The sequence below is a fragment of the Mobula birostris genome, chromosome 13 (genome assembly GCF_030028105.1).
Source record: "Mobula birostris isolate sMobBir1 chromosome 13, sMobBir1.hap1, whole genome shotgun sequence".
Taxonomy (NCBI): Eukaryota; Metazoa; Chordata; class Chondrichthyes; order Myliobatiformes; family Myliobatidae; genus Mobula; species Mobula birostris.
In genome coordinates this window covers 88,900,528-88,926,269 of record NC_092382.1, presented here as the reverse complement: position 1 = coordinate 88,926,269, position 25,742 = coordinate 88,900,528, and the positions used below count along the sequence as shown (strand labels likewise).

General features: G+C 46.0%; 2 protein-coding genes across 2 annotated transcripts in view; one reads left to right on the top strand and one right to left on the bottom strand.

Annotated features, from left to right (window-relative positions):
- LOC140207134 (uncharacterized) overlaps positions 1-25,742 on the bottom strand; it is a 174,884-nt gene that overhangs the window by 102,175 nt on the left and 46,967 nt on the right. The gene's annotated exons all lie outside the window — the stretch shown is intronic.
- On the top strand, positions 8,765-23,981 carry LOC140207142 (uncharacterized). The gene is made up of 3 exons (XM_072275485.1): positions 8,765-8,876; positions 11,896-12,059; positions 22,837-23,981. The coding sequence occupies exon 3, from the start codon at positions 23,364-23,366 to the stop codon at positions 23,979-23,981; it is 618 nt and encodes a 205-aa protein (XP_072131586.1). The 5' UTR covers positions 8,765-8,876; positions 11,896-12,059; positions 22,837-23,363.

The window sequence follows — 25,742 nt, the reverse complement described above, 5'->3', positions numbered from 1 at the left end:
CTTGTTCCGCTTACAAGGATAAGTGCCAGGAGGGAGATCGGTGGGGAGGGTTGTGGGGGGACGAATGGACAAGGGAGTCGCGTAGGGAGCGATCCCTGTGGAAAGCAGAGATAGGGGGAAGGGAAAGATGTGCTTAGTGGTGGGATCCCATTGGAGGTGGCGGAACTTATGGAGAATTATATTTTGGACCCGGAGGCTGGTGGGGTGGTAAGTAAGGACAAGGGGAACCCTATTCCTAGTGGGGTGGCGGGAGGATGAATCTGCGATGGCCAACTGAATCCCTTCCAAAATGAGAGCCAGTGAATGACGTCACACTGCTTTAACGTCATGGCAATGTATCCAATCAGATCACGGGCATGGACACGTGATCAGGCTCTCCTTGTAGCGAGTGGGGCGCTGTCTTCTCCAGCATCTCAGCCTCCACATTCAAGGATCGGCGGCATTCAAGCGCTGGTGAACTGACAGATACAGCGGAACGAACGGGCTGTTGTGTTTGAGATTCCCATACACAAATCCTTTGACTCTTCTACACTGTTAAATGTTTACATAGCTCATCAGTGGGTGAAAGACAACATTTCAACTCAGGTAATTTTTGTCCCCATGGTTTCTTCTGATATAAACACTGTCACAGCTCAAAACAATTTGGTGGAACAAGACTTCATTTTCTAACTGGCTACAGTTCCAGCATCAGACACAATATCAAACTCTCTGTTTCCCTCTCTGTATCAAAATGGATCATTCCTCCCCTTCGTCAGTCTGTGACTTGGCTCAGTTTGTCTGTCTCCTTCGCATTCTGAGCATGCGCCACACACCCACTGAGAGCACATTTTATTTACACGGCTGCGACTAGAGACTTTCTGATTATTATGTCCCTCCTGGCATTTAACGGTAGTGGCGGGTTCCATTGCTGGGATCAGTGTACAGTCACTGTGCGCTATGAGGATTTTGAGAATAAAGCGCCATTCTCCAATTTAGAATCTCAAGCCGCGGAGCAAGCCTATCTTTTGTATATTTAAGTTGTATTTATGGCATTGTGATAACCAGATACTATCGCTGTCCAAGACCTCTCTATGTAGTCCTTTCAATATTCGGCTTCTAAGAAACATTGCCAACACAAACCCCTAAGGAAAGGCAGGAGATGAGGCTTAATCACAGCCAGTGGGATGATTTACAGGGTAATAGAGGCGTGGTGCAGTTAAAACAGTGAAAACTGGACTGAAAGTGTTGGATTTGAATGCACGCAACATAAGAAATAAAATGAACGATCTTGAAATTCAGCTACAGGTTGGCAAATATGACATTGTGGCCCTCTCTGAAACTTGGCTAAAGGATAGCTGCCATTGCGAGCTGAACGCCCAAGGATATCAGAAAGGTAGGTTAGTAGACAAATAATGCTGCAAGGCCCTGTGCACAAGGTAGGTATGTGGTTGGCTCTCGGGGTCCGAGGAAGACAAGACATTGTGCAGTCATCTATGGATATTCATGTGGCTTTGGAGGCGGAAGGCCGAAGCACACAAGCGGTTGCAGTTTGGACATGGAATGGCGGTTGTTGGAATGGGTGCAGACACAGCTTTGTGGCGTCGGTCTCCTGCTGCTGCAAGGCGCTGATTTTGGTCATCCTCAAAGTCAGATGCAGCTTTTCCGGTCAGGGCGGACTTGGAGATCGGCTGCGCTGATTTCAGTGTTGTGCAATGATCCGGAGGTGATAAGGGAGCTTAAGGTTAAGGAACCCATAGGGAACAGTGATCACAATATGATCGAGTTCACATTGAAATTTGAGAAGAAAAAAATAAAATCTAATCTGTCGGTATTTCAGTGGAATAAAGGAAATTACAATGGCATGAGAGGGGAACTGGCTGAAGTTGACTGGAAAGGGACATTTGCAGAAGGACAACAGTGCTGCAATGGCTGGAGTTTCTGCGAAAAATGGGGGAAGTGCAAGACAGATTATTTTCCAAATAAGAAGAAATTTTCAAACGGAAGAAGGACACTACCGTGGCTAACAAGTGAAGTCAGAGCCAAACTAAAAGCAAAAGGGAGGACATACAAGGAAGCCAGAGCTAGTGGGAAGATAGAGGATTGGAGAGCTTTTACGAACTTGCAGAAGAAATCTAGGAATGTCATTTGGAAGGAAAAGATGAATTTTGAGAGAAAGCAAAGAACAATAACAAAGAAGATACTGAAATATTTTTAAGTATATAAAGGGTAAAAGAGAGTCAAGCTTAGATAGAGGACCAATACAAAATGACGCTGGAGATATTGTAATGAGAGATGCAGAGATGACAGTGGAACTGAACAAGTATTTTGCATCAGTCTTCACAGTGGAAGACATCTGCAGTATATCAGACATTCAAAAGTGTCAGGGAAGTGAAGTTTGTGCAGTGAAAATTACGACTAAGAAGGTGCTCAGGAAGCTTAATGGTCTGAGTGTGGGTAAATCTCCTGGACCTGATGGAATGCACCCTCGGGTTCTGAAGGAAGTAACTGGAGAGATTGCCGAGGCATTAACGATGATCTTTCAAGAATTGACAGCTCCTGGCATTCTACCGGATGACTGGTAAATTGCAAATGTTATCCATAATTTAAGAAGGGTGGGAGGCAGAAGAAAGGAAGCTACAGTCCTGTTAGCCTGGCATCAGTGGTTGGGAAGTTGGTGGAATCAATTGTTAGGGATGAGATTATGGAGCAACTGAGACACATAACAAGATATGCCAAAGCCAGCAGGCATTCCTGAAAGGAAAATCCTGCCTGAGAAACCTACTGCATTTTTTTCGAGGAAATTACAAGCTAGGTAAACAAAGAGGATGCAGTAGATACAGTGTACTTGGATTTTCAGAAATCCTTTGACCAGGTGCCGCACATGAGGCAGCTTAGCAGGATAAGAGGCCGTGGAATTACAGGGAAGTTACTAGCATGGGTGGAGCATTGCTAGTCAGCAGAAAACAGAGAGTGGAAATAAGGGCTGGCTGCCGGTTACCAGTGGAGTTCCACAGGAGTTGTGTTGGGACCGTTACTTTTTACGATGTATGTCTATGATTTGGACTACGGTATTAATGGATTTCTAGCTAAATTTGCCGATGATACAAAGATAGGCGGAGGAGCGGGTAGTGTTGAGCAAACAGAGAGCCTGCAGAGAGACTTAGATAGTTTAGGGGAATGGGCAAAGAAGTGACAAATGAAATACAAAGTTGGAAAGTGTATGGTCATGCACTTTCGTGGAAGAAATAAACGGGCAGACTATTATTTAGATGGGGAGAAAATTCAAAATGCAGAGATGCAGAGACTTGGGAGTCCTTATGTAGGATACCCTGAAGGTTAACTTACAGGTTGAGTCGGTGGTGAAGAAGGCATATTCATTCTTGCTCTTATATTCTATACCTCTTATATTCTAGAGGTATAGAATATAAGAGCAGGGATGTGATGTTGAGGCTCTATAAGACACTCATGAGTTCACACGGGCTGTTGTGTGTAATTTTGGGATCCTTATTTTAGAAATGATATACTGACATAGGAGAGGGTTCAGAGAAGATTCACGAGAATGATTCCAGGAATGCGAGGTTTACCATATGAGGAAGGTCTGGCAGCTCTTGGGCTGTATTCCCTGGAGTTTAGGAGAATGAGGGGGATCTCATAGAAACATTCAGAATGCTAAAATACCTGAATAGATTAGAAATGGCAAAGTTATTTCCCATGGTAGGGGATTCTAGGACAAGAGGGCATGACTTCAGAATTGAAGGACGTCCATTTAGAACAGAGATACGGGAAATTACTTTAATCAGAGGGTGGTAAATCTGTGGAATTTGCTGCCATGAGCGGCTGTGGAGGCCAAGTCATTGGGTACATTTAAGGCAGAGATAGACAGGTTCTTGATTAGCCAGAGCATCAAAGGGTATGGCATGAAGGACAGGGGAGTGGGGATGAATGGAAGAATTGGATCAGCTCGTTATTGATTGGCGGAGCAGACTCGATGGGCCGAATGGCCTACTTCTGCTCCAATATTTTACGGTCTTATGGTCTATACCACTGTTTCGACCCGCCAAAGTGCAGCCAATATTTCTGGGTATATGACCCATTCATATGAGAATTTAGCATTTTCTAATTTTCTGAGATTCTCATAAATGTGTACGGTTCAGTTAAGCTTTGCTCCAGAATTTGCACACAATTAAAAGAGTTTATTACATTTTTTATTTTTATTTTTGCACTACTGTGACGGGACCCTGAATTACCCCTATGAACTGTGCTCGTCTACCCCTATTAACTGTGCTTTTGAAAAGAGAGAGAGAGTTATTTACCACCGGTAGCTTGTTTGTAAAAGAGAGAGAGACGAAAATTAATGGCTGGAAGTAACTTTGGATTTCTACTGAGTTGGAGTTGGAGACAGCACCGAGCAGCTCGTAAGTTGTTATGGTGACCGAAGGCGGTGATACTTAATGGACACTCGATGTTATGATTTTCGGCAGGTTGTTGACACTTTCGTCAAGGATTTTTGTCTGCTTGCATTTCTTTCACAGAGAGAGGAAGGAGGGATTATTTGAATGACAGGTGGTACCCAGTACAGTGAGATAAATAGGAGGTCAGATGATACGGTCCTCAGACACATGTTTGGACACTGAATAAGCATTGTTTTCCCTCAGGAAAAGTGGGTTTTGGAGGATTGATCAGGCAGATCGATCCATCACTCTTGCAGTGGAAAGAGGAAAAGGGTTGACTGGTAGGGAGCTGTTCATGCGTCCACCCTCGCCTGGGGGATAGCTCCACTACAGAAAACCTGTTCCCTTTGTTAAAGTCACAGCCGGTGACTTTTAAAGGATTTCAAAGGACAACAAGAAGATCGACGGCGTCAGCTCACCTGAAGAATCAAATCTCTCCCTCTCTCTCCCTCCAGCACTATTGAACTAAATACCACAAACTGAACTGAACTTTACTCATCATCATAAGACTGTATCTTTTTACCCCTAGAATTAAAGAAGTTTGGTTTTTCATACATATATTTCCACACTTACTGATATACTTACTTATAATCATTGCTAACCGGCTTGATTTATCTACATTTATATTAATGTATTGCGTAGTTACTAATAAATATTATTAGTTAATAGCAATACTGGGCTCCAAAGTGTTTTCCATTTCTGCTGGTTCTTTATTCCTGTCACGGGGTTCGTGACAACTACTTGTATAATTTAACTATTTGATGTATATATTGTTGTAATTCATAGTTGTTAAAATCTATTGTTATGAATTAGGTTCTACTGCTACCGCAGAGACAATGGATTTCATGACATATGCCGGTGCTATTAAACCTGATTCTGATAATCGGTATGGGAGACCCACCACCGGTCACTTGATCCCAGTTACCGCAGATTGTAATGCGAGATTGAAGCCTTTTCTATTTACCTGCATTCCTCAGAAATGACAAGTTAAGTTTCCTTCTGAGGTTCCAAAGCAGAAGCTCAGTCTGTCTAATATTTCCACACAATTAAAATGGGGAATTTGTTTACTATTATCACGTACTGAGCTACAGTGAAAATCTTGCCTGACGTACCATCCGCACAGATCAATACAATACTACAGTACATTGAGCTGATATACGACAAAACAATAACTGTAACAAAGCATTATGACTGCAGAGAAAGTGCAGTGCAGATAAACATTTGGTGCAGGGTCATGTCGGAATCATATTGTGAGGTCGAGTCCATTTTATCGTACTGGAGACCATCATTTGGCTTATAACCACAGACAGGAAGCTGTCATTAAGCCTGGTGGTACGTGCTTTAAGGCTTTTGTATCTCTTCCCTGATGGGGGAGTGGGTTTGCAGCAAGAATCCGGGTTGTGAGGATCTTTGAGTACGTGACCTTTTTTTCCGACTCAGGGGAAGTGTAGGAAGAGTCCGTGGAGGGGAGGCTAGTTTCCCTGATGTTCTCTGTTCTCCAAAGTTCTCTGCAGTTCCTTGCAGTCATGAGCAGAGCAGTAGCCATACGAAGGCGTGAAGTATCAACAAGAAGCTCAGAGACCTTGGCCTTCACCCTGCCTTGTGTAGCTGGATCCTGGACTTCTTGTCAGATCGCCGGCAGGTGGTAAGAGTGGGCTCCCTCACCTCTGTCTCAATACCCCACATTGTTGTCTCCTTGGCCCCCTCCTTTACTCTCTGTGCACCCATGACTGTGTCGCCACCCACAGCTCCAATCTGCTCATTAAATTCGTTGACGATACTACATTGATTGGCCTAATCTCAAATAATAACGAGGCAGCCTACAGTGAAGAAGTCATCACCCCGACACAGTGGTGTCAAGAAAACAACCTCTCCCTCATGGTGACAAAAACAAAGGAGCTGGTTGTGGACTACAGGAGGAATGGAAACAGGGACCAAATTCAACATTTCCAAGTCTGTTATTGACACAAAATGCACATTTTAACATTGATCATGACACAATGTATTTTATATATTGTGAATGACATAAAACATATTTATAGATTGTTACTGACAGAGAATCGTATAATTTGTGTTCCGTGTGTTATCTGAATGTACTTGCCTGTGTTGCTGCCACAAGTCAGTGTTTCTCGGTACCTGTACCTTCCCGTACTTGTGCACTTGGCAATAAATTCAACAGGACCTGAGAAATCTCAGTGAGATTTGATTACTGATGATCATCTTGGCAGCTCGGTAGGTCGAATGTATGAGACAGTACACTGTAAATTGCAAAACGCTGAACAGTGTTGATGATCAGAGGGATCTTAGACTCTAATTTCATCCTGAAAGAGACTGCACAGATTGATCGGGTGGTTAAAGAGGCAAATGGCGTGGTTGTCTTCATTAGTTGAAGCACTGAGTTGAAAAGTCGAGAAGTTGTGTTGCGGCTGCTGCGAGCCTGCGGTCGGACTGTGACTGTGTCTTTAAGAGCGCCGGAGTGAGGAGGCGGGACTATGACGTCAGTCACAGGCTGACGGCGCTGACTGTGGATTTAACCATAAGAGAGAGAGAGCGATCTGCAGACAGGCAGTCGGCCAGTCTAAAGAGAGAGAGAGAGAGAGAGAGAGAGAGAGAGAGAAAGAAAGACGGAGAGAGAGAGACAGAGACAGAGAGAGAGAGACAGAGAGAGTGTGTGTGTGTGTGTGTGACTGAAAAAGCTGATAGCTTCAGTTTGTCGCAGCTGAGGCTTGGAACTCTCCTATGCCCATAAGAGTGAGTTGATCATCGGTACACGGAACCACAACGAATGTGTGTGGCTATCACTTCGTATAATCCATAGGAATGGATTTTGGAATATCTTGGGGGACCGCTTGTGTTAACCCTTGCCTGGGTGTGTTGTATAGTAACCCCTGAAAGACGGTATTCCTGTGACAGGTCACTTTCGTTGATAAATCATATGTAGACGGATTCAACGGATAACAACTTCGACGACGGTTATTTTGATGTAACGGCCTTTTCTCTACGTTTCACTCACCCAGGATTACAAATATCTCTCTCCCATCACTTATTCCGTGGATTACTGAACTTTCCTACTTTGCCATCTCAAGACTCTAAGCTTTGTTCCCTCAGTATCCCATCCGAGGCAGGGACTCCAGCTACCCACCACTCTGTGCAAAGAAACAAATTTACCGTTTATAAGAATACGAGAGGTATAGCTAGAGTGGATAGACGATATATTTTTACTGGGGGTTGAAATGTCTAATACAGTTAAGGTGAGAGGAGATGTGAGCGGCAAGTTTGGCAGTTATATTTACACATATATACACATAACACTGTTAACATTCCTTTATTTCGATAAGTTACTACATTATAAGTAGATACTAATAAAGGTAGTGGTTTTAACATCAAAACCAGACTCCAGTGTGAACTCTGTTGCTGCTGGTTCATTTCTAATATGTTACAGTTCGTAATACAGCTTTATAAAACTAGTTAGACCACATCTGGAGTATATCACAGAGTTCTGGTCGCCCCATTCTAGGGAGGATGTCGGGGCTTTGGAGAGGGCGCAGAGGAGGTTTAGTCATAGTCATAGTCATTCTTTATTGATTCCGGGGGAAATTGGTTTTCGTTACAGTTGCACCATAAATAATGAATAGTAATAGAACCATAAATAATTAAATAGTAATATGTAAATTATGCCAGTAAATTATGAAGTAAATCCAGGATACTGCCTGGATTAGAGGGCTTGAGCTATAACGAGAGGTTGGACAGACTTGGGTTGTTTTCTCCAGAGCGGCGCAGGCTGGTGTGACCTGTCCCATGATCCTCTCATATATCCTTTGCCAGTCACCTGTCCAGCTCTTGGCTCCATCCCTCCCCCTCCTGTCTTCTCCTATCATTTTGGATCTACCCTCCCCTCCCACTTTTAAATCTCTTACTAACTCTTCTTTCAGTATGACCTGACGAAGGGTCTCGGCCCGAAACGTCAACTGTACCTCTTCCTCGAGATGCTGCCTCGCCTGCTGCGTTCACCAGCAACTTTGATATGTATTGCTTGAATTTCCAGCATCTGGAGAATTCCTTGTGTAGACGTTTATAAGATTACAAGAGGAATAGGTAGAGTTGACAGATGATATATTTTCCCTGGGGTTAAAGTGTCGAATACATTTAAGGTGAGTAGTTGGTAGCTGGAGTCCCTGCCTGGGTGGTAGACCCCATTGATCACGTGATCGCTTTGCCCCCCCCCCACCGCTTAACCACAGATGGGCAGCATCTGCGCGTCTGTTTCCAAGGCCCCGCCCTCTGGATGATGTAACACTCACTTCGCGCATGCTCACAGTGTCCGGGTGGGCGGTGTTTTCCTTTCTGCTCAGTGCTGAAGCCGATCGTCTGCGGGATCGGGTACGAAGTCCTCGCCTCCTGAGTCGGGATCACTGTCTGCGGGCCGAAGATATCACTTTCCCATCGGTGAGTATTGAGAGCGATCCCGAGCGGGGAGATCTGATGCTGGCCGTGAACCCCGAACTGAGGGCCAATTACTCGTTTATTTTCCAGTTATCTGGGCTCGTCAGAAATGCGTAGACTTCACTTAATCTGCATTGAACGATCCAAACCAGGAGCCCAGGCTGCCTATTTCCGCAGAATTGAAATGGAAGTCCCGCCAACAGGTCACGTGAGGCTGTGTGCCGCAGATCTGCCCCGCCCTCCGCTTTGTGACGCAAAATCACGTGGTGTGTGCTCAGACACCCTGAGCCAATAGGCTGGTCCTGGACTTATTTTCCATCTGGCATAGTTTACATTTTGTTGTTTGATTGTTTGTGGTTTTTGTATTGCTATACTTATGCTCTGTCCTTGGTTGGAGCGGCTGTAGCGAAGCCCCCGGATGGGTGGTGATGCTTCCTCCATATTGTGTTGGGAAATATGATGTTGGCCACTGAGTCCCGTTAACTTCCCCCAACTCGCCTCGCTTCCTGAGGCTCCTCACATTTGTCCTTGACCTTTCTGGCTGTTGTGTCTTCTCCCCGATTGGGGTGGGTGAGAAAGGAGTATGTCCCAGGTTATGGGGATCTTTGATTTCACTGCCTGGTTTACCAAGGAACTGGGAAGTCCAGGGGGAAAAAGGATTTCTGTGATATGCACATGGGCAAGTGGTTGAGCTGTTGAACTAGCTATCTGAAGGTCGTGAGTTCGAGCCTCAGTCCAGGCAGCGTATTGTGTCCGTAGGCAAGGCACACATTGCTCCTGCACGTTAGGAGCCCAGCGACGGTGGTTGGTGCAGTATGCACAAGACAAGATCTGTATCCAAAGGTCTCTGCAGTTCCTCGCAGACACAGGCAGAGTAGTTACCATACAAAAGCGAGAAGTGTCCGGATGGGAAATTTGCTATGGTGTGTTGATAAAAATTTGGTGAGGATCAAAGTATATATGACAAAGTTCCTGTTGTTTGTTATAACTTTGTTATTTTAGAATCTTTTGTACTATTCATTCAGTATCTGTGTATTGTTGGAGGACCATCAGTGATTGCCTTGATCCCTTCTCCCACCTGGTGCCATCTGCTCATCCCTGCCCATCTTGTTGAACCTCTGTTTAGTCTCCGGCCGCCCACTTCAGTGCTATGTATCAACCATCTGGGTCAACCTTGGTCCACCCTGTGTCGCACCTCCTCAATGTTATATATCAGCAATCTTTCTTCTAACCTTTGTCTTCATTGTGAAGTGTTCTTTTGCACATTTGGCCTTGATGAGTTATTTCCAGAATCAGTTTTTGTTAACTGGAATGCCAGAGGGTCATCAGGTTCCAGTTCTGTTGTGCATTGGTGTGGAGGTGCTAGTTCTGAACTGTGACTGTCTGACATATTACAGAATTTTACTGGCAGCAAAGAGTACTGGGAGAGTTGGTGCTTGGACTATAATCCTGTGATCTACATTCCAGGCATATGGAACTGTCGGTTTTGACTTTGGTTAGTGCTTCTACAGATGGGGCTGGATGGTCGTCTTTCTGCAGTGAAGCAGAAATTTCGAGCAGCTAGACATTGGTTGTGGGGAAATCCCAGATTGCACTACCCAGTGTGAAATGCAGGGACGATCTGTGAGACTCTCAGTGTTGGTGAGTGGCAGATTCAGCTGTGTGACTCTGTGAGGTTGGGTTCTGGGATATCACAGTTTTTGATCTAGGTAAAATGGACCCGGGGGTTGAGCTACTTGGGCTTATGAGGTGTTGAGTGAGTATTTCTGGTCTGGGATGAAATGTTGTTTCTGGAGTTCCTTTGGAAGCAATGACTGCTAATCTGAGGAGAGGATGAGTTTCCATTCCATCCTAACAGGGAGAGGCTATGAGTAAATCGGCTGGTCCGTGTTTACAACAGTAGAAATAGACCCGTGAGTTTGGTGTTCAAACTGTGTTTGGAAATCCACCCCCCCTCACCCCCGCCAACTCACTGTCACCTCTCTGTGACTCGGTGGAAATCAAGCTGAATCTCAAGTTTCTAGAGATCTGCACTAAAAGCTGAAAATGTTTGCAGTCATTCTGACAAAATGTTATTAACCTGAATTGTGAAGTTTGTTCCTCTCCCCACAGCTGTTCCTCACCTGCTGAGCGTTTCTGGAAATTCCAGTTTCTTTCTATTACATTCACCCTGGACTGGTTTATATTTCCTGAAATGGACCTGTTTTAATCTGGGAATGGAAATGGCTTGTTCTGTGACAGTAGAACAGTAAAGAAAGCACAACTTTTCCCTGTAAATTGTCCTGCTACCAATTTGTTATTCCTGGAAATGTGTTCAGCACAGTTGTTTATAACAAGGTTTACAAGAATTATCTCAGGAATTATCGGCGTTATCTATGAGGAGCATTTGATGGTTCCAGACCTGTGCTCAGTGGAGTTCAGAGGGACGGTGGGGGTGGTGGGGGATGTATAGTTGAGTAAACCTACCGAATACTGAAAAGCCTGGATACAGTGGACATGGAGAGGATGTTTCCATTAGACGGGGAGTCTGTGATCTGACAGCAGTCTCAGAATAAAGATGCTGCCCTTTAAAACTGAGATGAGAAAAAATGTTGGCCAAAAGTTGTCTGATCTGTGGAATTTGTTGCCACAGATGTTGGTTGAGGCTGCCATTTGTGTATATTTATGACAGAGATTAATGTATTCATGATTGCGAAGTGGCTTCAGGGTTACAGGAGGAAGGCAGGAATATGGTGTTGGAATAAAACTCAGCTATGGTTGAGTGATGGGGCAGACCAGATGGATCGAATCACTTAATTCTGTTCCTGTGTCTTATGTCTTGCCATGACTGAATGATGGCTCCTTCTTATCCCATATCATTTCGTGACATGTGAGGGACAATAAAAGATTGTTCACTGAGATCATTATATCTGCCTTCAATGTTTAAATTTCAGTGAGTTTTGTTCTTAGTAACATTAAGCAGAAATGTTTCGTTCTCCTTTTTATTGTTAATGTGCTTCATTATCTTTCATGTTAAAATTAGACCTGTGGTGAGAGATTCATTGGAAGAAAAACCCCAACTGGAAGCAAACCACGACTGAAGACGAGGGAACAGCAACAAGTGAACCAGCCCGAGGATTGAGAGCATCAACTGGAGAGAACCCACCTGACTCGGAGAATCCAGTGATTCTGTCAGGAGAAAGTTTGGTGAGTCTGATTTACTCAAACACTGGACCTTCAGATATTACATATCTGTACAAGGGAAGGTAGGAAATAGTTGGAGTGAGACTGAATGTGCCCAGAAGAACCAGTTATGCCTCTGTCAGACCCAGTTGTAATCACTCCGGGTCTGGTAATGTGCTTCCAGCAGCCCAGCCCTTTAAAACCACTCCCATTCTGTGGAAGTGGAATCCGGATAAAGTCACTCAGAGACTGTATAAGTACAAACTCTTTATTCCAAGTACCCGGGGCTTACTCAGTTAGTCACTCAAACAGCAACTGTCTATGACTGTTGCCGCCCAATCCACTAACTGACTAACAATTCCCCTTACACCACAGATATATCTGTCCAGATACCCCCCACACAAGAGAGACTGGAGCCAAAGTTATTTACTGCATGACAGCCCCTAAAGACAAATTACAAAATAGTCATCATGGCTTACACACACAGAACAGACTGAAGCTGTCCTATCTCTACACCTGAGTGCACAAGGAGATAAGCATCCTGAAACCCTAGCTAACGACCCTCAAGAAGAAATATGGCTCAGCATGGCTCAGCACATCTGTTGATCATCAGCAGTTTCTTTCAGAAAAACAGGCTGCTGTTGTTTAACGAAGTGTTAACCCTTTTACATACTTTATCATTCCCTCCTTTTGATCATTACATGATCAACAAAGTAGTAATTCTTTACAGAGAACACAACTGAGTACAGCACAGACTTATCAGTAGGTAAAAGCAGTGTACATCAGTAACTATAACAATGATATGTACAACTATTAGGCCATAATGCAATATCATGCCCCACATATTACCGAACAGGCCTTCAAAGACCACCATTTCGAGCCTTTGGTGAACCTGTGTAAATCCTGCCCTACTCTCTTGATGCTGTCAGTTTCCTTGGCAGTGTGCTCGGAGAGGGATGTAATTTTAGACTTATCAGGGATATAGGTGCAGCATTCTGTGTCAATAATAGCACAGATTCTGTGAATATAATGTAATGTAATATACTGTGAATGTAATGCTTGGAGAATTTTGGTCAGTTGGCCCGTAGTCATGTACAATTCCAAATGCATAACAGGAGTCTGTGTAAACGTTTGCACATTAGTCTGTTGCTGGGATACAGGCACGAGTCAGAGCAATGAGCTCAGCCTTCTGGGCGGAGACAGCTGCTTCAAAAGAGGCCTGCACAACCATCTCACTGTCCGTCACTATCGCATAGCCAGAATATCCTGCTGGATCCACAAAAGAGCTTCCATCCTCATAAAATATTGCCTCGGGATTGAGGGGATATTGCAGAACGTGTGGGAGAGTCTGTCCTTCTTACACGGTGACCCAGACGGGGCAGTTGCAGCCAAGTCTTGCCAGTCTCCCTTAGTGTTGGATGCTTGTTTCGTCAAGGTGTAGGCAAGGAACCCCAGGCTCTTCCCTCAGCTCTTTGGCTTGAACCCAGGGCAAACCCTAATGGTTGTATGGGGAACCACCAGTCCTGTCTGTCGCCAAAGGAAATCCAGAACTTCAGCCAGTAATGTACTGCCCTCTCTTCCTTTAACCTCTCCAAACACCGTGAGTGGGAAATTCTGTCCCTCAAAGGGTGCATAATATTGGCTTTCCTCAGTTGAGCACCCCGTAGGGTCATAGCACAGAGTCACATGGGGATGATCCACTGGCAGAGGGGCTTCAAACGAAGTGGGGTCCAAATTAAGTGCCCACCACTGTGGCGGGGGGCGGGGGATCAGTAACTGGTAAAGCTGTTGGTTGTTCGCTAGTCCCAGGGTGATATCCTTGTCTGTGTATAGAATCTCAACTTCCAACGGACAGAGAAAGTCTCTCCCTGGAAGATTACACCCTGACTGGTGGTGAGTGTAAATGAAACCCCACACTGGTTCCCATGGAAATCTACCTGCAGTGGCTGGGCATGTAAATACGTACGTTCTGTGCCTTCAAACCTAGACAGAGTGATTGTAGTGTCTGATAGCTGGAATCCCTTTTCCGATACTATTTCCTGACTGAGAGTGGTTGTGGTTGCCCCCATATCAATCATAAACAGAACTGGAATTCTAGCAACTTGCAACATCACATTGGGCTCTTCCTGGGGGGTGGTAATCACGGTAGGAAGCATCCTTGCTTGTCAATTTCTAAAGGGTTGTTGTCCCCACCTGTCCCTTGGTAGGTTTTTGTTCCCATTTCTGATCCCCAGATATAGTCCACTTGCATCCTGCTTCCCACTGAATGTAATCACCTTTAATATTAGTTCCCTTCAGGGTCGATCGGGTTCGAAAGCCGGGTCCCAATAGTATGTCCAAGCTCGTTGCAATCGATTTCGGTCATTGTCAGGCCAATCCATATGATTTGTTTTAATCATGTTGGCTAATTTTAACCAATTTCCCCCTGGATCAATAAAGTATGACTATGACTAACTTAATTGGTAAGCATTGGAGCAGTAAGGCATTAAACTGGGGGGACGGATTCCCCTTATTAAAGGCTTGGTGTCCTGTGAAAGTGTCTTAGCAGGCCATAAATCGCTCCTAATAGCCTGGTCCCAATTTCCCCAGGTTGAGGTTTGCATTCTTGTACTTTAGTGATATTTACGAGTTGCTGGAGAGCCCTTTCCAAGGCCTGAATAATCTGGTCTGACTGTTCATTCTCATTATGGTTTCCTGCCTGTAACTCCTGATAGGTTTGGTATCTCCACTCTGCCTTGCATTTCCATCCCTCATCAGCTGAGAGAATCATGCAGCAGAGACCGAATAAATCTTGTGGTGTCACTTTAAACATTTGTGTAGTACTGCGGACATACTGAGCAAACTGTGCTGGTTTTTCTTTTCCATCTGGGGCCTGATTCATGATCATTATCATTTCCTGAGGCTTCAGGGTGCAGACAGAGGAATCACTGAAGGCTGTCTCTCCTCCTGGTCATGGATTGGTCAGCATTTGGGTGGGCAATTGTCTTTGTGGAGTCATTAACTCTGGGATTTTATTGGATTCTTCCCTCCCTGTCTTGGAATAATCCTCAGTATTCCCTTTCTGGATCTGAGAGTACAGAGAGCCTCCCCTTCCCTGCTGCTGCTGTTTTACCCGAGTGGCCACCGTTTCTGAGTACTGAGAGGATTGGGATTCAGCACCACTAGGTGCACTTGGCCCCTGGTAAGGTGAGGGGGTATGGTGGGTGCCCACTCCTCATCACAGTCACTGTCCTCAAACAGGGTTGGTATGCCAGACATGGGTTTGGGATCCCTTGTTTTCTGATCAGTTCAAACTTTAGACTGACGTCCCTGCCCTTCTCTCCTATATAGGCCAGCCTTGGTTTGCTTACATTGTTTTTCCTGCTCTTGTTTTAGGTGCCCATCCACCATTTACACTCCAGTTTTAGTGTCTCCCTGTCATAGGATGGCAGCTGGGAATGGACCAAAGTGCAAGACACAGACACTGAAGTACTAGGGACAGGACTAGGATACAGGGTGAGGGCTAGGACATGGACACGAAAACCGAGAACCTGGAACAGGAATGGACAAGAGAGCCTAAGCCCGGGCTTGGACTCCAAGCCAGAGACTTGAGGCGAGGCTTGAGACCTGAGGGTTGAGGCTTGGGGTCTTGAAGCTTGGCTTGGGGCAAGGCTTGAGGCTTGGGGTCTTGAAGCTCCTCCTGTGCAGGGCGCGGATCACCTGGGCAGGGCGCGGATCTCCACCCAACGGAGGCAAGGGAGAGGAAGGGACAGAACCAACGGCAGGGTATCAGCAATCTGGCCTGGCTTACCCGACGGAGGCAAGGGACAGGAAGGGAGAGGACCCACCGCAGGGTAACGGCAATCTGGCCTGGCTTACCCGACGGAGGCAAGGGACAGGAAGGGACAGGTCCCACTGCAGGGTAACGGCAATCTGGCCTGGCTTACCCGACGGAGGCAAGGGACAGGAAGGGAGAGGACCCACTGCAGTGTAACGGCAATCTGGCCTGGCTTACCCGACTGAGGCAAGGGACAGGAAGGGAGAGGACCCACCGCAGGGTAACGGCAATCTGGCCTGGCTTACCCGACGGAGGCAAGAGACAGGAAGAGAGAGGACCCACCGCAGGGTAATGGCAATCTGGCCTGGCTTACCCGACGGAGGCAAGGACAGGAAGGGACAGGACCCACCACAGGGTAATGGCAATCTGGCCTGGCTTACCCGACGGAGGCAAGGACAGGAAGGGAGCTAAGTTCAGGGTGGCTCCAAGACAAGACTTCAGGCGAGATGAGGCGAGAGTTACCAGCAAGACAAGGCAAGGCTTTAGGCAATGCAAGGCGAGACAAGAACTTCAGGTGAGGCAAGAGTTACGGGCAGGACAAGGCAGGGCTTCAGGTGAGGAAACAGAAGGCAGGCGAAGGGATACAAGGAGTAAGGACAAGAACAATACAGCAGCCATGCCCTGGTCTCTGTAGGTATTTGTGCAGCCAGCCCCAACAAGAATCAGCTGCCTCAATTAGTGCTCAACAGGAACAGAAACAGGGTAGACAGGAAAACCTGGAGCAAGGGTCGATTGACCAGACCGTGAGCCAGAATGCGGACTTCATGGACCAGACCATGATACTTCCAACCTTTGGCGTTCCTTCTGCAGTACATACCTCTATCCCCTTGTCACATGCATTATTCCTCCAACTTGCTAATAGTAGACAGTTTATATCTACCTTTTCCTTCCATTCCCTTTTCAATAATTTCCACTTCTTTCCACAGTTCTTTTCCATATCAAATTTACTACTTGTTCTCTTGAGGTAATATCCCACCACACTCTGCTTGGCAGTCCCGATATTGGGATCCTGTTTGTGACACCAAATGTTAAAGTTGAATCTGAATAAAACTTGGGAGACCAGCTTCTTATTGTCACCACAGTTTATTGCACATTCTCCTGCAGGAGTTTGAGACCCAGTTGTCAAAGGGAAGGCAGGTAAGCACTGCCACCATCTGACAAGTGGAATGACTTAGTAAGGTTACAGCAGTATATTTATACATAATAAGCCCCATACATTACTATTGGTAGATGTTACTTGAACTGGTACAGCCACCATGTCTGTTGGTGCAAAACTTAATTAATTAGTTAAGCGAGTTCACTAAATCAAGGTTTTAGTTACAGATGGATGTACTATCCAGTCCTTATCAATTGTTCCCTTTGCAAGGCCCTGACATAATTACAGACAGATGTTCATTCCTGTCCTTATCAGTGAGTCCTCCTCTCTTTACTCAAATGACGGTACAATGTATAATGTTATCAACTAACGAGGGTACAATGTAGAACGTTATCAGCTCTCAGTGTGTCTCTCTGCAAGCCACAATGAACTGGTAATGAGCCTGTCTTAGCTAACTGCTGAAGACAGAGTTTACTTCAGTTGAAAAGTTCCTATTCAGTCCCAATTATTCTTTTAGCCAGAGGTTACATAGGTTCAAAATGATTTTTTAATATATCATCAAATCCTCAGGAGGGTTCAGTGGAAATATTTATGTTCAATACAGAAAGTGGTGTTATCTGTGTGTATTGTGGCAATGCAAAAGTTGCTGGAGAATTCACAAGTGGGAAGAAGTGGAATGATATTTGGAAATCTGACTTGTTAAAGCATAATTTAGCAAGCAAACCACATATGGACAATGTGCAAAAGCTCTAGTGAGAAAATGCTTCATTACCCATTACAGGCCTGCTACATAGTTTGTGTGAGAGTGCAGAAGAACTCGATCGAACCCAGAGGAGATCAAAGTTCTCATTGACAGTGAATTGCTAGCTGTTAAAATGAATATCTCTCTATATAAAATCACTGTGCACATGTTGTCACAGGGTAAAAAAAATGCACAGTACAAGATTTCTGTGCCCACTGCTCATTACAAATTAGAGCGGACATTGGTGGGAAGGTGGGGAGACCTCCAGTGTCCCTGATACTCTCACCTACAAGATGTGCATCCAGCTGCAGCTTGTAACCTTGCACCTTAAGGAGTTTGAACTTCAACTGGATGAATTCCAGATCATCCAGGAGTTGGAGGGGGTGATAGATATGACATGAGGAGAGGTGAGTTACATGCAAGGTGCAGGACACAGGAAACTGGGTGAGAGTCAGGAAGGGGAATGAGGATAAATAGCCATCGCAGAGTACTCTTGTGGCCAACCCCCACAACAACAGGTAGACCACTTTAGAAACTGTTGGGGGGATTACCTGGCAGAGGAAAGTCAAAGGGGTGATAGGCGATTCGTTAGGGGAACAGAACAAGAGGGGACTAATATCCTCGTGGTAAGGCTTGCTAGTGCTAGTGTGGGGGGAGAGGGTGTGTGGTTAAAATAGTTGTAGGGGGAATGGGAGTCAGAATGACAGAACAGATAGTGGAGAAGTGTCATGGTCCGGATTGGGGTCCCTTTAAATTTAGCCTGTTTATGTTACGATCCGGACCGTTGATTCCCTGTTTTCCCATGTCCCTCGACTTTGGTGATTAGAGGCAATTAATGCTCGGCTGAACCAGTAGTTTATAGTCTCCACCTTTCAGCCGTTCGGTGCAGGAACGTCTGTAAAGGCATCCAAGGTACGGTGTGCCGATGTCATCTGGCCGGAGCAAGCCTAGTCTCTGCCGATTGGAGTGCTGGTAATTCGCCCTTCCTCACCGGAGCAACCCTGTCCAGTTACCTCACCGAAGTGAGCCTGCAAAGTTTCCTCATCAAGGTGGGTCCGTCAGTTAACCTGCCGGAGGGAATCAGGAACCGCTGTCTTCTGTTCCCGGGCCGAGTCGAGAGCTCGCCACTACCCAGAGGCTCCAAGTCAAGTCCTGGCTCCGGCAGCATTCTAGCACCAAGTCAAGTCCTGGCCCTGGCGGCATTCTAGCACCAAGTCAAGTCCTGGCCCTGGCGGCATTCTAGCACCAAGTCAAGTCCTGTCCCTGGCGGCATTCCAGCACCAGGTCAAGTCCCGTCCCTGGCGGCATTCTAGCACCAAGTCAAGTCCTGGCCCTGGCGGCATTCTAGCACCAAGTCAAGTCCTGTCCCTGGCGGCATTCCAGCACCAGGTCAAGTCCCGTCCCTGGCGGCATTCTAGCACCAAGTCAAGTCCCGTCCCTGGCGGCATTCTAGCACCAAGTCAAGTCCTGGCCCTGGCGGCTTCCCAGTTCCAAGTCAAGTCCTGGCCCTGGCGGTCTGTGATTCCTGTCCTACCCCCTTGTCTGAATTCCTTCTCTGCCCCTCTCACCTCCAGCCCTCATCTGCAGCCCCCGCCTGCATTTGGGTCTAGTTCCGTCGCTTGAGCTAGATAGGTACTGTCTGGTGTTCAATCATGTTGGTCTGGTCTGGTCTTGTCTTGTCCTCGCCACTGTGGGGTAAGTCAGGCCGTCTTGCCGTTGCCCCGCGGGGAGTCATGTCTTGTCTTGTCTTGTCCTCACTTCTGTGGGGTAAGTCAGGCCGTCTTGCCGTTGCCCCGTGGGGAGTCATGTCTTGTCTTGTCTTGTCCTCACCTCTGTGGGGTAAGTCAGGCCGTCTTGCCGTTGCCCCACGGCTGGTCATGTCTTGTCGTGTCTTGTCCTCGCCTCCGTGGGGTAGGTCAGGCCGTCTTGCCATTGCTCCGCGAAGGGTCATGAGTCCTGGCCCTGTGTCCTGTACCCAAGGAGGGGTCCCAGCTCTCTGTTCTGTGTGTGAGTCCCGGTCCTATGTCCTGTACCCAAGGAGGGGTCCCAACTCTGTGTTCTGTGTATGTGTCCATGGTTCCATGTACCTGCTCCCCGAGACCGAGGCTCTGTGTTCCCATGTTCCTCCTCTCCCTTGCCCATGTCATGTCCTTGCCTGGTTCTGGGGTCCGAGCCCGAGGCAAGACCCAGGTACTGGGTCCTTGCCCAGTCTCTGGCTCGGGGTCCATACCCTAGCCTCTTCATGTCTCCTCTAGTTCTGGGAGCCGATTCTGAGTCCTACCCCAGACCCTTGGTCCCAGCCTAGTCGTAGTCCTCAGTCCTTGTCCATTTCGCTATTCCTACTCCTGCCTTGCTCTCCTGGTATTGAACAATAAACTAAATCTAAGTAACCTCACAAGATGTGTCTTGCATTTGGGTCCACCCTTCCTCCCAGTGCCCCCGCCATTGTGACAAGAAGGTGAATTGAATTGAATTGACTTTATTACATACATCCTTATTATACATTTGGAGTAGAAATCTTTACGTCATGTCTCCGTCTAAATGTGTAATTTATAGTAATTTATAACAGATAGTTTGTACGTAGGACAGTCAATATAACACAGAAATCAATTAATCAGTCTGTAGCCTGGTGGAAGATGATGTCCCGGAGCCTGTTTGTCCTTCTGCTGTGGTATCGTTTCCTGGATGGTAGCAGCAGGAACAGTTTGTGGTTGCGGTGAATTGAGTCCCCAGTATCCTTCGGGCCCTTTTTACACACCTGTCTCTGTAAATGTCCTGAATAGTGGAAAGTTCACATCTACAGATTCGCTGGGCTGTCCGCACCACTCTCTGCAGAGTCCTATGATTAAGCTAAGTACAGTTCCCATACCAGGCAGTGATGTAGCCAGTCAGGATGCTCTCAATTGTGTCCCTTTAGAAGGTTCTTAGGATTTGGGGCCCCATCCCAGACATCTTCAACCATCTGATGTGAAAGAGGTGTTGCTGTGCTCTTTTCAAAATACAGCCATGTGAGATCCTCGGTGATGTTTATGCCGAGGAACTTAAAGCTGTTCACCCTCTCAACCCCAGATCCATTGATGTCAGTAGGAGTTACCCTGTCTCTAGTCCTCCTGTCATCCACAATCAGCTCCTTTGTTTTTGTGACAATGAGGGAGAGGTTGTTTTCTTGACACCAGTCAGATGTTGTTCAGACCTCAGACAGATTCAGCAATCAAATGATTGAGCATGGTACGATGAATGTGCTGAGCTGTGTATATCACAATGCAAGAAGCATCGTAGGAAAGCCAGATGAGATCAGGACAGGGAATTATGATATTGTAGCCATTATTAGAACTTGATTGCACCCAACAGTCTGAGGGATTTAGAGGAACAAATTTGTAGAGAGATCGCAGACCATGCAAAGAAAACAAAGGTTGATTCGGTAAGTGATTTTAACTTTCCATATTTTGACTGGGACTCCCATACTGTAAAAGGACTAGATGGGGTAGAGTTTGTCAAATGTGCCCTTAATCAGTACATAGAATTCCCAATGTAAAAGTGGGCAATAAGCTGTAAGGAAATGATCCAGGACTGGTGACAGAAATTAGTGATCATAATTCCATGAGATTCAAAGTAAATATGGAAAAAGGGAGGTCTGGACCACAGGTTGAGATTCTAAATTGGACAAAGGTCAATTTCGATGGTATCAAAGGACCTGACAAGTGTGGTTTGGGACAGGCTGTTTTCTGGCAAAGGAGTACTTAGTAAGTGGGAGGCCTTCAGATGTGAAATTTTGAGTGTGTACAGTTTGTATGTGCCTGCCAAAATAAAAGTTGAAAGGTAACTGGTGCAGGGAACCTTGGTTTTCAAGAGATATTCAGGCCTGGGACATTTTGTGCCTCTAAATGCCTCAGACTGTTGGGAGCTACCAAGACTCATTAATGACTACAATATCATAATTCCACGCCCTGAGCTCATATGACTTTTTTTTTAGTCGTCTTCTGTTGGTTTCTAAAAGCTTCCCGATAGTTTTTACTCTTTTGTTTGCCCTCTCTTTGACTTTTATGTTGGCTTTGGCTTCTTATTTCAGCCACGGTTGTGTCCTCCTGCCTTTCCGATGCTTCCACTTCTTTGGGATGTATCGATCACTCAGCTTCCGAATTGCTCCCAGAAACTCCAGCCATTGCTGCTCCATTGTCACTCCTACCTTTTCCCTTCCAAACAAGTTTGACTAGCTTCTCTGTCATAGAAACATGGAGATGTTCAGTTCAGAAACAGGCTATTTGGCCCATCTAGTCAATGCCAAAAAAAACATTTAAGTTGTCTAATGCAATTACCTGCACCAGGACCATCACCCTCCATACCCCTACCATCCAGTCTTCCATCCAAACGTCTTTAAAATGGTGAAACCGAGCTCATATTCACCACTTGTGCTGGCATCTCATTCCACACTCTCACGACCATTTCAGTAAAGAGCTTTTCCAAATGTTCCCATTAAATTTTCGCCTTCCCCACTTACCCATGACCTCTGGTAGTCATCCCACCCAACCTCAGTGGAAAAAGCCACTTGCATTTACCCTGTCTATAACCTCATAATTTTGTATACTTCTAACAAATCCTCAAAGCAATGTATAATTTCCTTGTTTATGTTTAGAGCCTTTTTTTACGTGTATAAGATGATGAGGGGCATTGATCGTGTGGATAGCCAGAGTTTTATTCCCAGGGCTGAAATGGCTAACACGAGGGGGCATAGTTTTAAGGTGCTTGGAAATAGATGTCAGGGGTAAGTTTTTTTACACAGAGAGTAGTGGGTGCGTGGAATGCACTGCTGGCTATTTGCATTTGAGTATTTCAGTTACTGTGGGGACAGGAACCCATGCAGCTCAGTGGGAGCAAGGAATAATACCAATGGAGAGAGTCAAACTGAGCCAAGTCACAAATTGGAGATGGCAGAAATGCCCCATTCTTATAGAGACAGGAAGAGCATCAGGGAATTTATGGTCATTCCCGATACCAGCACTGTGCCCTGTTAGAAGATGATTTCTCTCCAACTTGGGTTGAACTTCACTGTAACAGTGTGATGCCAGATCACACCTTGACAATTCACATAATCTCATCTGAAATGTTGTCCTTCACCCATTGATGGATTTTGTAAATCTTTTTACAGGTTAAAAATGACAAGGAATTTGTCTACGGGAATCTCGAACACAACACACCAGTTCTGCTGTCTCTGTCCAGATATTTAAGAAGTGGAGCAAGGGATTCACTCGATCATCTGACTGACTGGCACGCTCGTCATTTCACACAGTGGGGAGCCCATTAATCTGCTCGGACGGTGGGAATGGATTCAGTTGGTCATTTCAAATGAAGGTACATCAGCAAGTTCACACTGGGTCAAGGCCATTCATCTGTTCTGTGTGTGAGAAGGGATTCAGTCGGTCTTCCCACCTGTGGACCCACGAATCAGTTCACACTGGGTGGAGGCTGGTCGTTTGCTGAATTTGTGGGGAAGGATTCAGTCAGTCATCTGACTAGCGAGTTCACACCGGGGAGTGGCCATTCACCTGCTCGGACTGTGGGAACGGATTCACGTGCTTATTATCTGAACTGCAGGTACATCAGCGATTTCACACTGGAGAGACGCCGTTCACCTGCTTAGAGTGCAGGAAGGGATTCACTCAGTCATCCACCCTAATGGCACACCAGCGAGTTCACAATGGAGTGAGGCCATTCACCTGCTCAGACTGTGGGAAGGGATTCACTCAGTCAACTAAACTGAAGTTACATCAGCGAGTTCACACTGGGGAGAGGCCGTTCACCTGCTCAGACTGTGGGAAGGCATTCACTCAGTCATCTAAACTGAAGGTACATCAGAGAGTTCACACCGGGGAGAGGCCGTTCACCTGCTCAGATTGTGGGAAGGGATTCACTGAGTCATCTCAGCTACTGAGACACCAGTCAGACCACACTGGGAAATGGCCGTTCACCTGCTCAGCCTGTGGGAAGGGATTCACTTTCTCGTCTCATCTGAAGGTACATCAGCGAGTTCACACTGGGGAGAGGCCGTTCACCTGTTCAGACTGTGGGAAAGGATTCTATCAGTCATCCCACCTTCAAGAACACCGGTTAGTTCACACTGGGGAGCGGTCGTTCATCTGCTCGGTGTGTGGGAAGGGATTCCCTCGGTTTTCTCAACTACTGAGCCACCAGCGAGTTCACACAAGGGAGAGGCCATTCACCTGCTCTGTGTGTGGGAAGGGATTCACTTGGTCATCCCAACTACAGAGACACCAGCGAGTTCACACTGGGTAGAGGCTGATCACCTGCTCAATCATTGGGGAGAGATTCTCTCAGCCAAATCAATCAAATGTACATCATTGAGTTCACACTGGGGAGAGGCCATTCACCTGCTGTGAATGTGGGAAGGGATTCACTCAGTCATCTAACCTTATGTAACTCTCACTTCGGCTAGCAGCTTCATATAGTATCGTCCCCCCAGCCCGGGCAAGTTAAGAAATCTCGTTTGGTTGGATGCTGCGTGATGTGTCCCCTGTTACAAATCAGTACCCCAAAATAACAAACGGTCGCAATATGTGATTAAACGATTGAGCTTTATAATTCTTACTTTGACTATAGGGTTAGTGAAATAAACAAAAAAAAAGGGCCCACTCTCTCCATTCGCATGTTCTCATCTCTCCCCAGCAAATGACCATGAAAATCTCTCTTCCAGATTCACAAGAGAGAACATTTCTGTCATTGGATAGCCCCGCACTCCAAAACCCTGTTATCTCTAGTCATAACCTAAACATTGCTGCTTCAGAGAAACCATTATCTCAGCAGTGAAACATTGCTGAGAGGCCGTTACATTAGCAGTGGAACCTTACGGTGTGTTACACTTGTGACACACTGCCCGGTTCACACTGGGGAGAAAGTTTCAATAAGCTGCATGCTGGATATTTGACCATCACCGTTGCTGAATGCAATTTCGAGAGTGACTGACAGTGCTGAACTCTGCAATTATTGCTGCTGCTCACCACACCCAGTTCTGCACCCTGGTCACTGGGCATGGGAGGAGTTTCTTCTGCTGCATATTCACCTTTAATGGAACTGGAGTTTAATATTCTGGATCTGAGACAAATAAATCAGTTCTATTTTAAACTCTGTCTCCAGTACTTAGTAAATTTATAACACACCAAGTACAGTAAAGAATCAACTCAGGCCGGCTGGACCCTGCCAGTGATTCAGTTCCACGACGGTCCTTTGAAATCCTGCCCTGTTGTTCATCTCTCGCTCTCCCTGTGCTTATGGGTTCCACACAGTCACCACTCTGTGGGTGAAGAGGTTTCCCTTGAATTTTCTGCAGACTGAAGAAGTCGAGCTGACTGCAGTTCTGTCTGAGGTGTTCTTCCCCCTGAAATCTCTGGGCTGAGGAAAAATGACATTGGTCGTTAACCTCCATAATGACGACTCATTTCCACATTATGGGTCATTTTCCCTGCTTGTATAGGGTTGTTAGAAAACACCACTGTCCTCTAAAGACTGAAAGCAGAATGGGAAACCATTAGTTGGATGTTCAGTGGAGCAGCATCAGAAACCAGAGTCGGTTCTGCACAGGGCAGAGTTTGGGGCTCTGGACGATGGTCGGGGTAAGAACGTATGATGATGAGAAGGGAATCAGCAGTGGGGCATGGCAATGAATGACAGAGTAACAACATTTGGAAGCTGATTGAGAGAGAAAATCTTTCAGTTGTTTGACTGATGACGCAAACAATACCTGTGGTGAGGTGTTCCACTGGTTGAGGAACGTGTGTGTGGGGAATGGTTATATCTATTGAGGGAGTTGATCCTGCTTGTTTATCCTGTAATATTATATCCGGATGGTTATTATGGATTGTCCTATCTGAAATAATGTATTGATTATCATATAATTTGTAATATTTTGGCTCTGAACTGGATCAGGCTTGAAATCTGATGCCTTTATGAAGTGATGGAGGGCCTTCATGAGTTTATATTTTAAAGCAAGATTTTTGTGAATATTATTTGCCATTTGATTGTACCTTTGCAAGTAATCAG

What these genes read in the sequence shown, in the direction of transcription:
- LOC140207142 (XM_072275485.1), top strand. Translation starts at nt 23,364, where the DNA reads ATGGCACACCAGCGAGTTCACAATGGAGTGAGGCCATTCACCTGCTCA.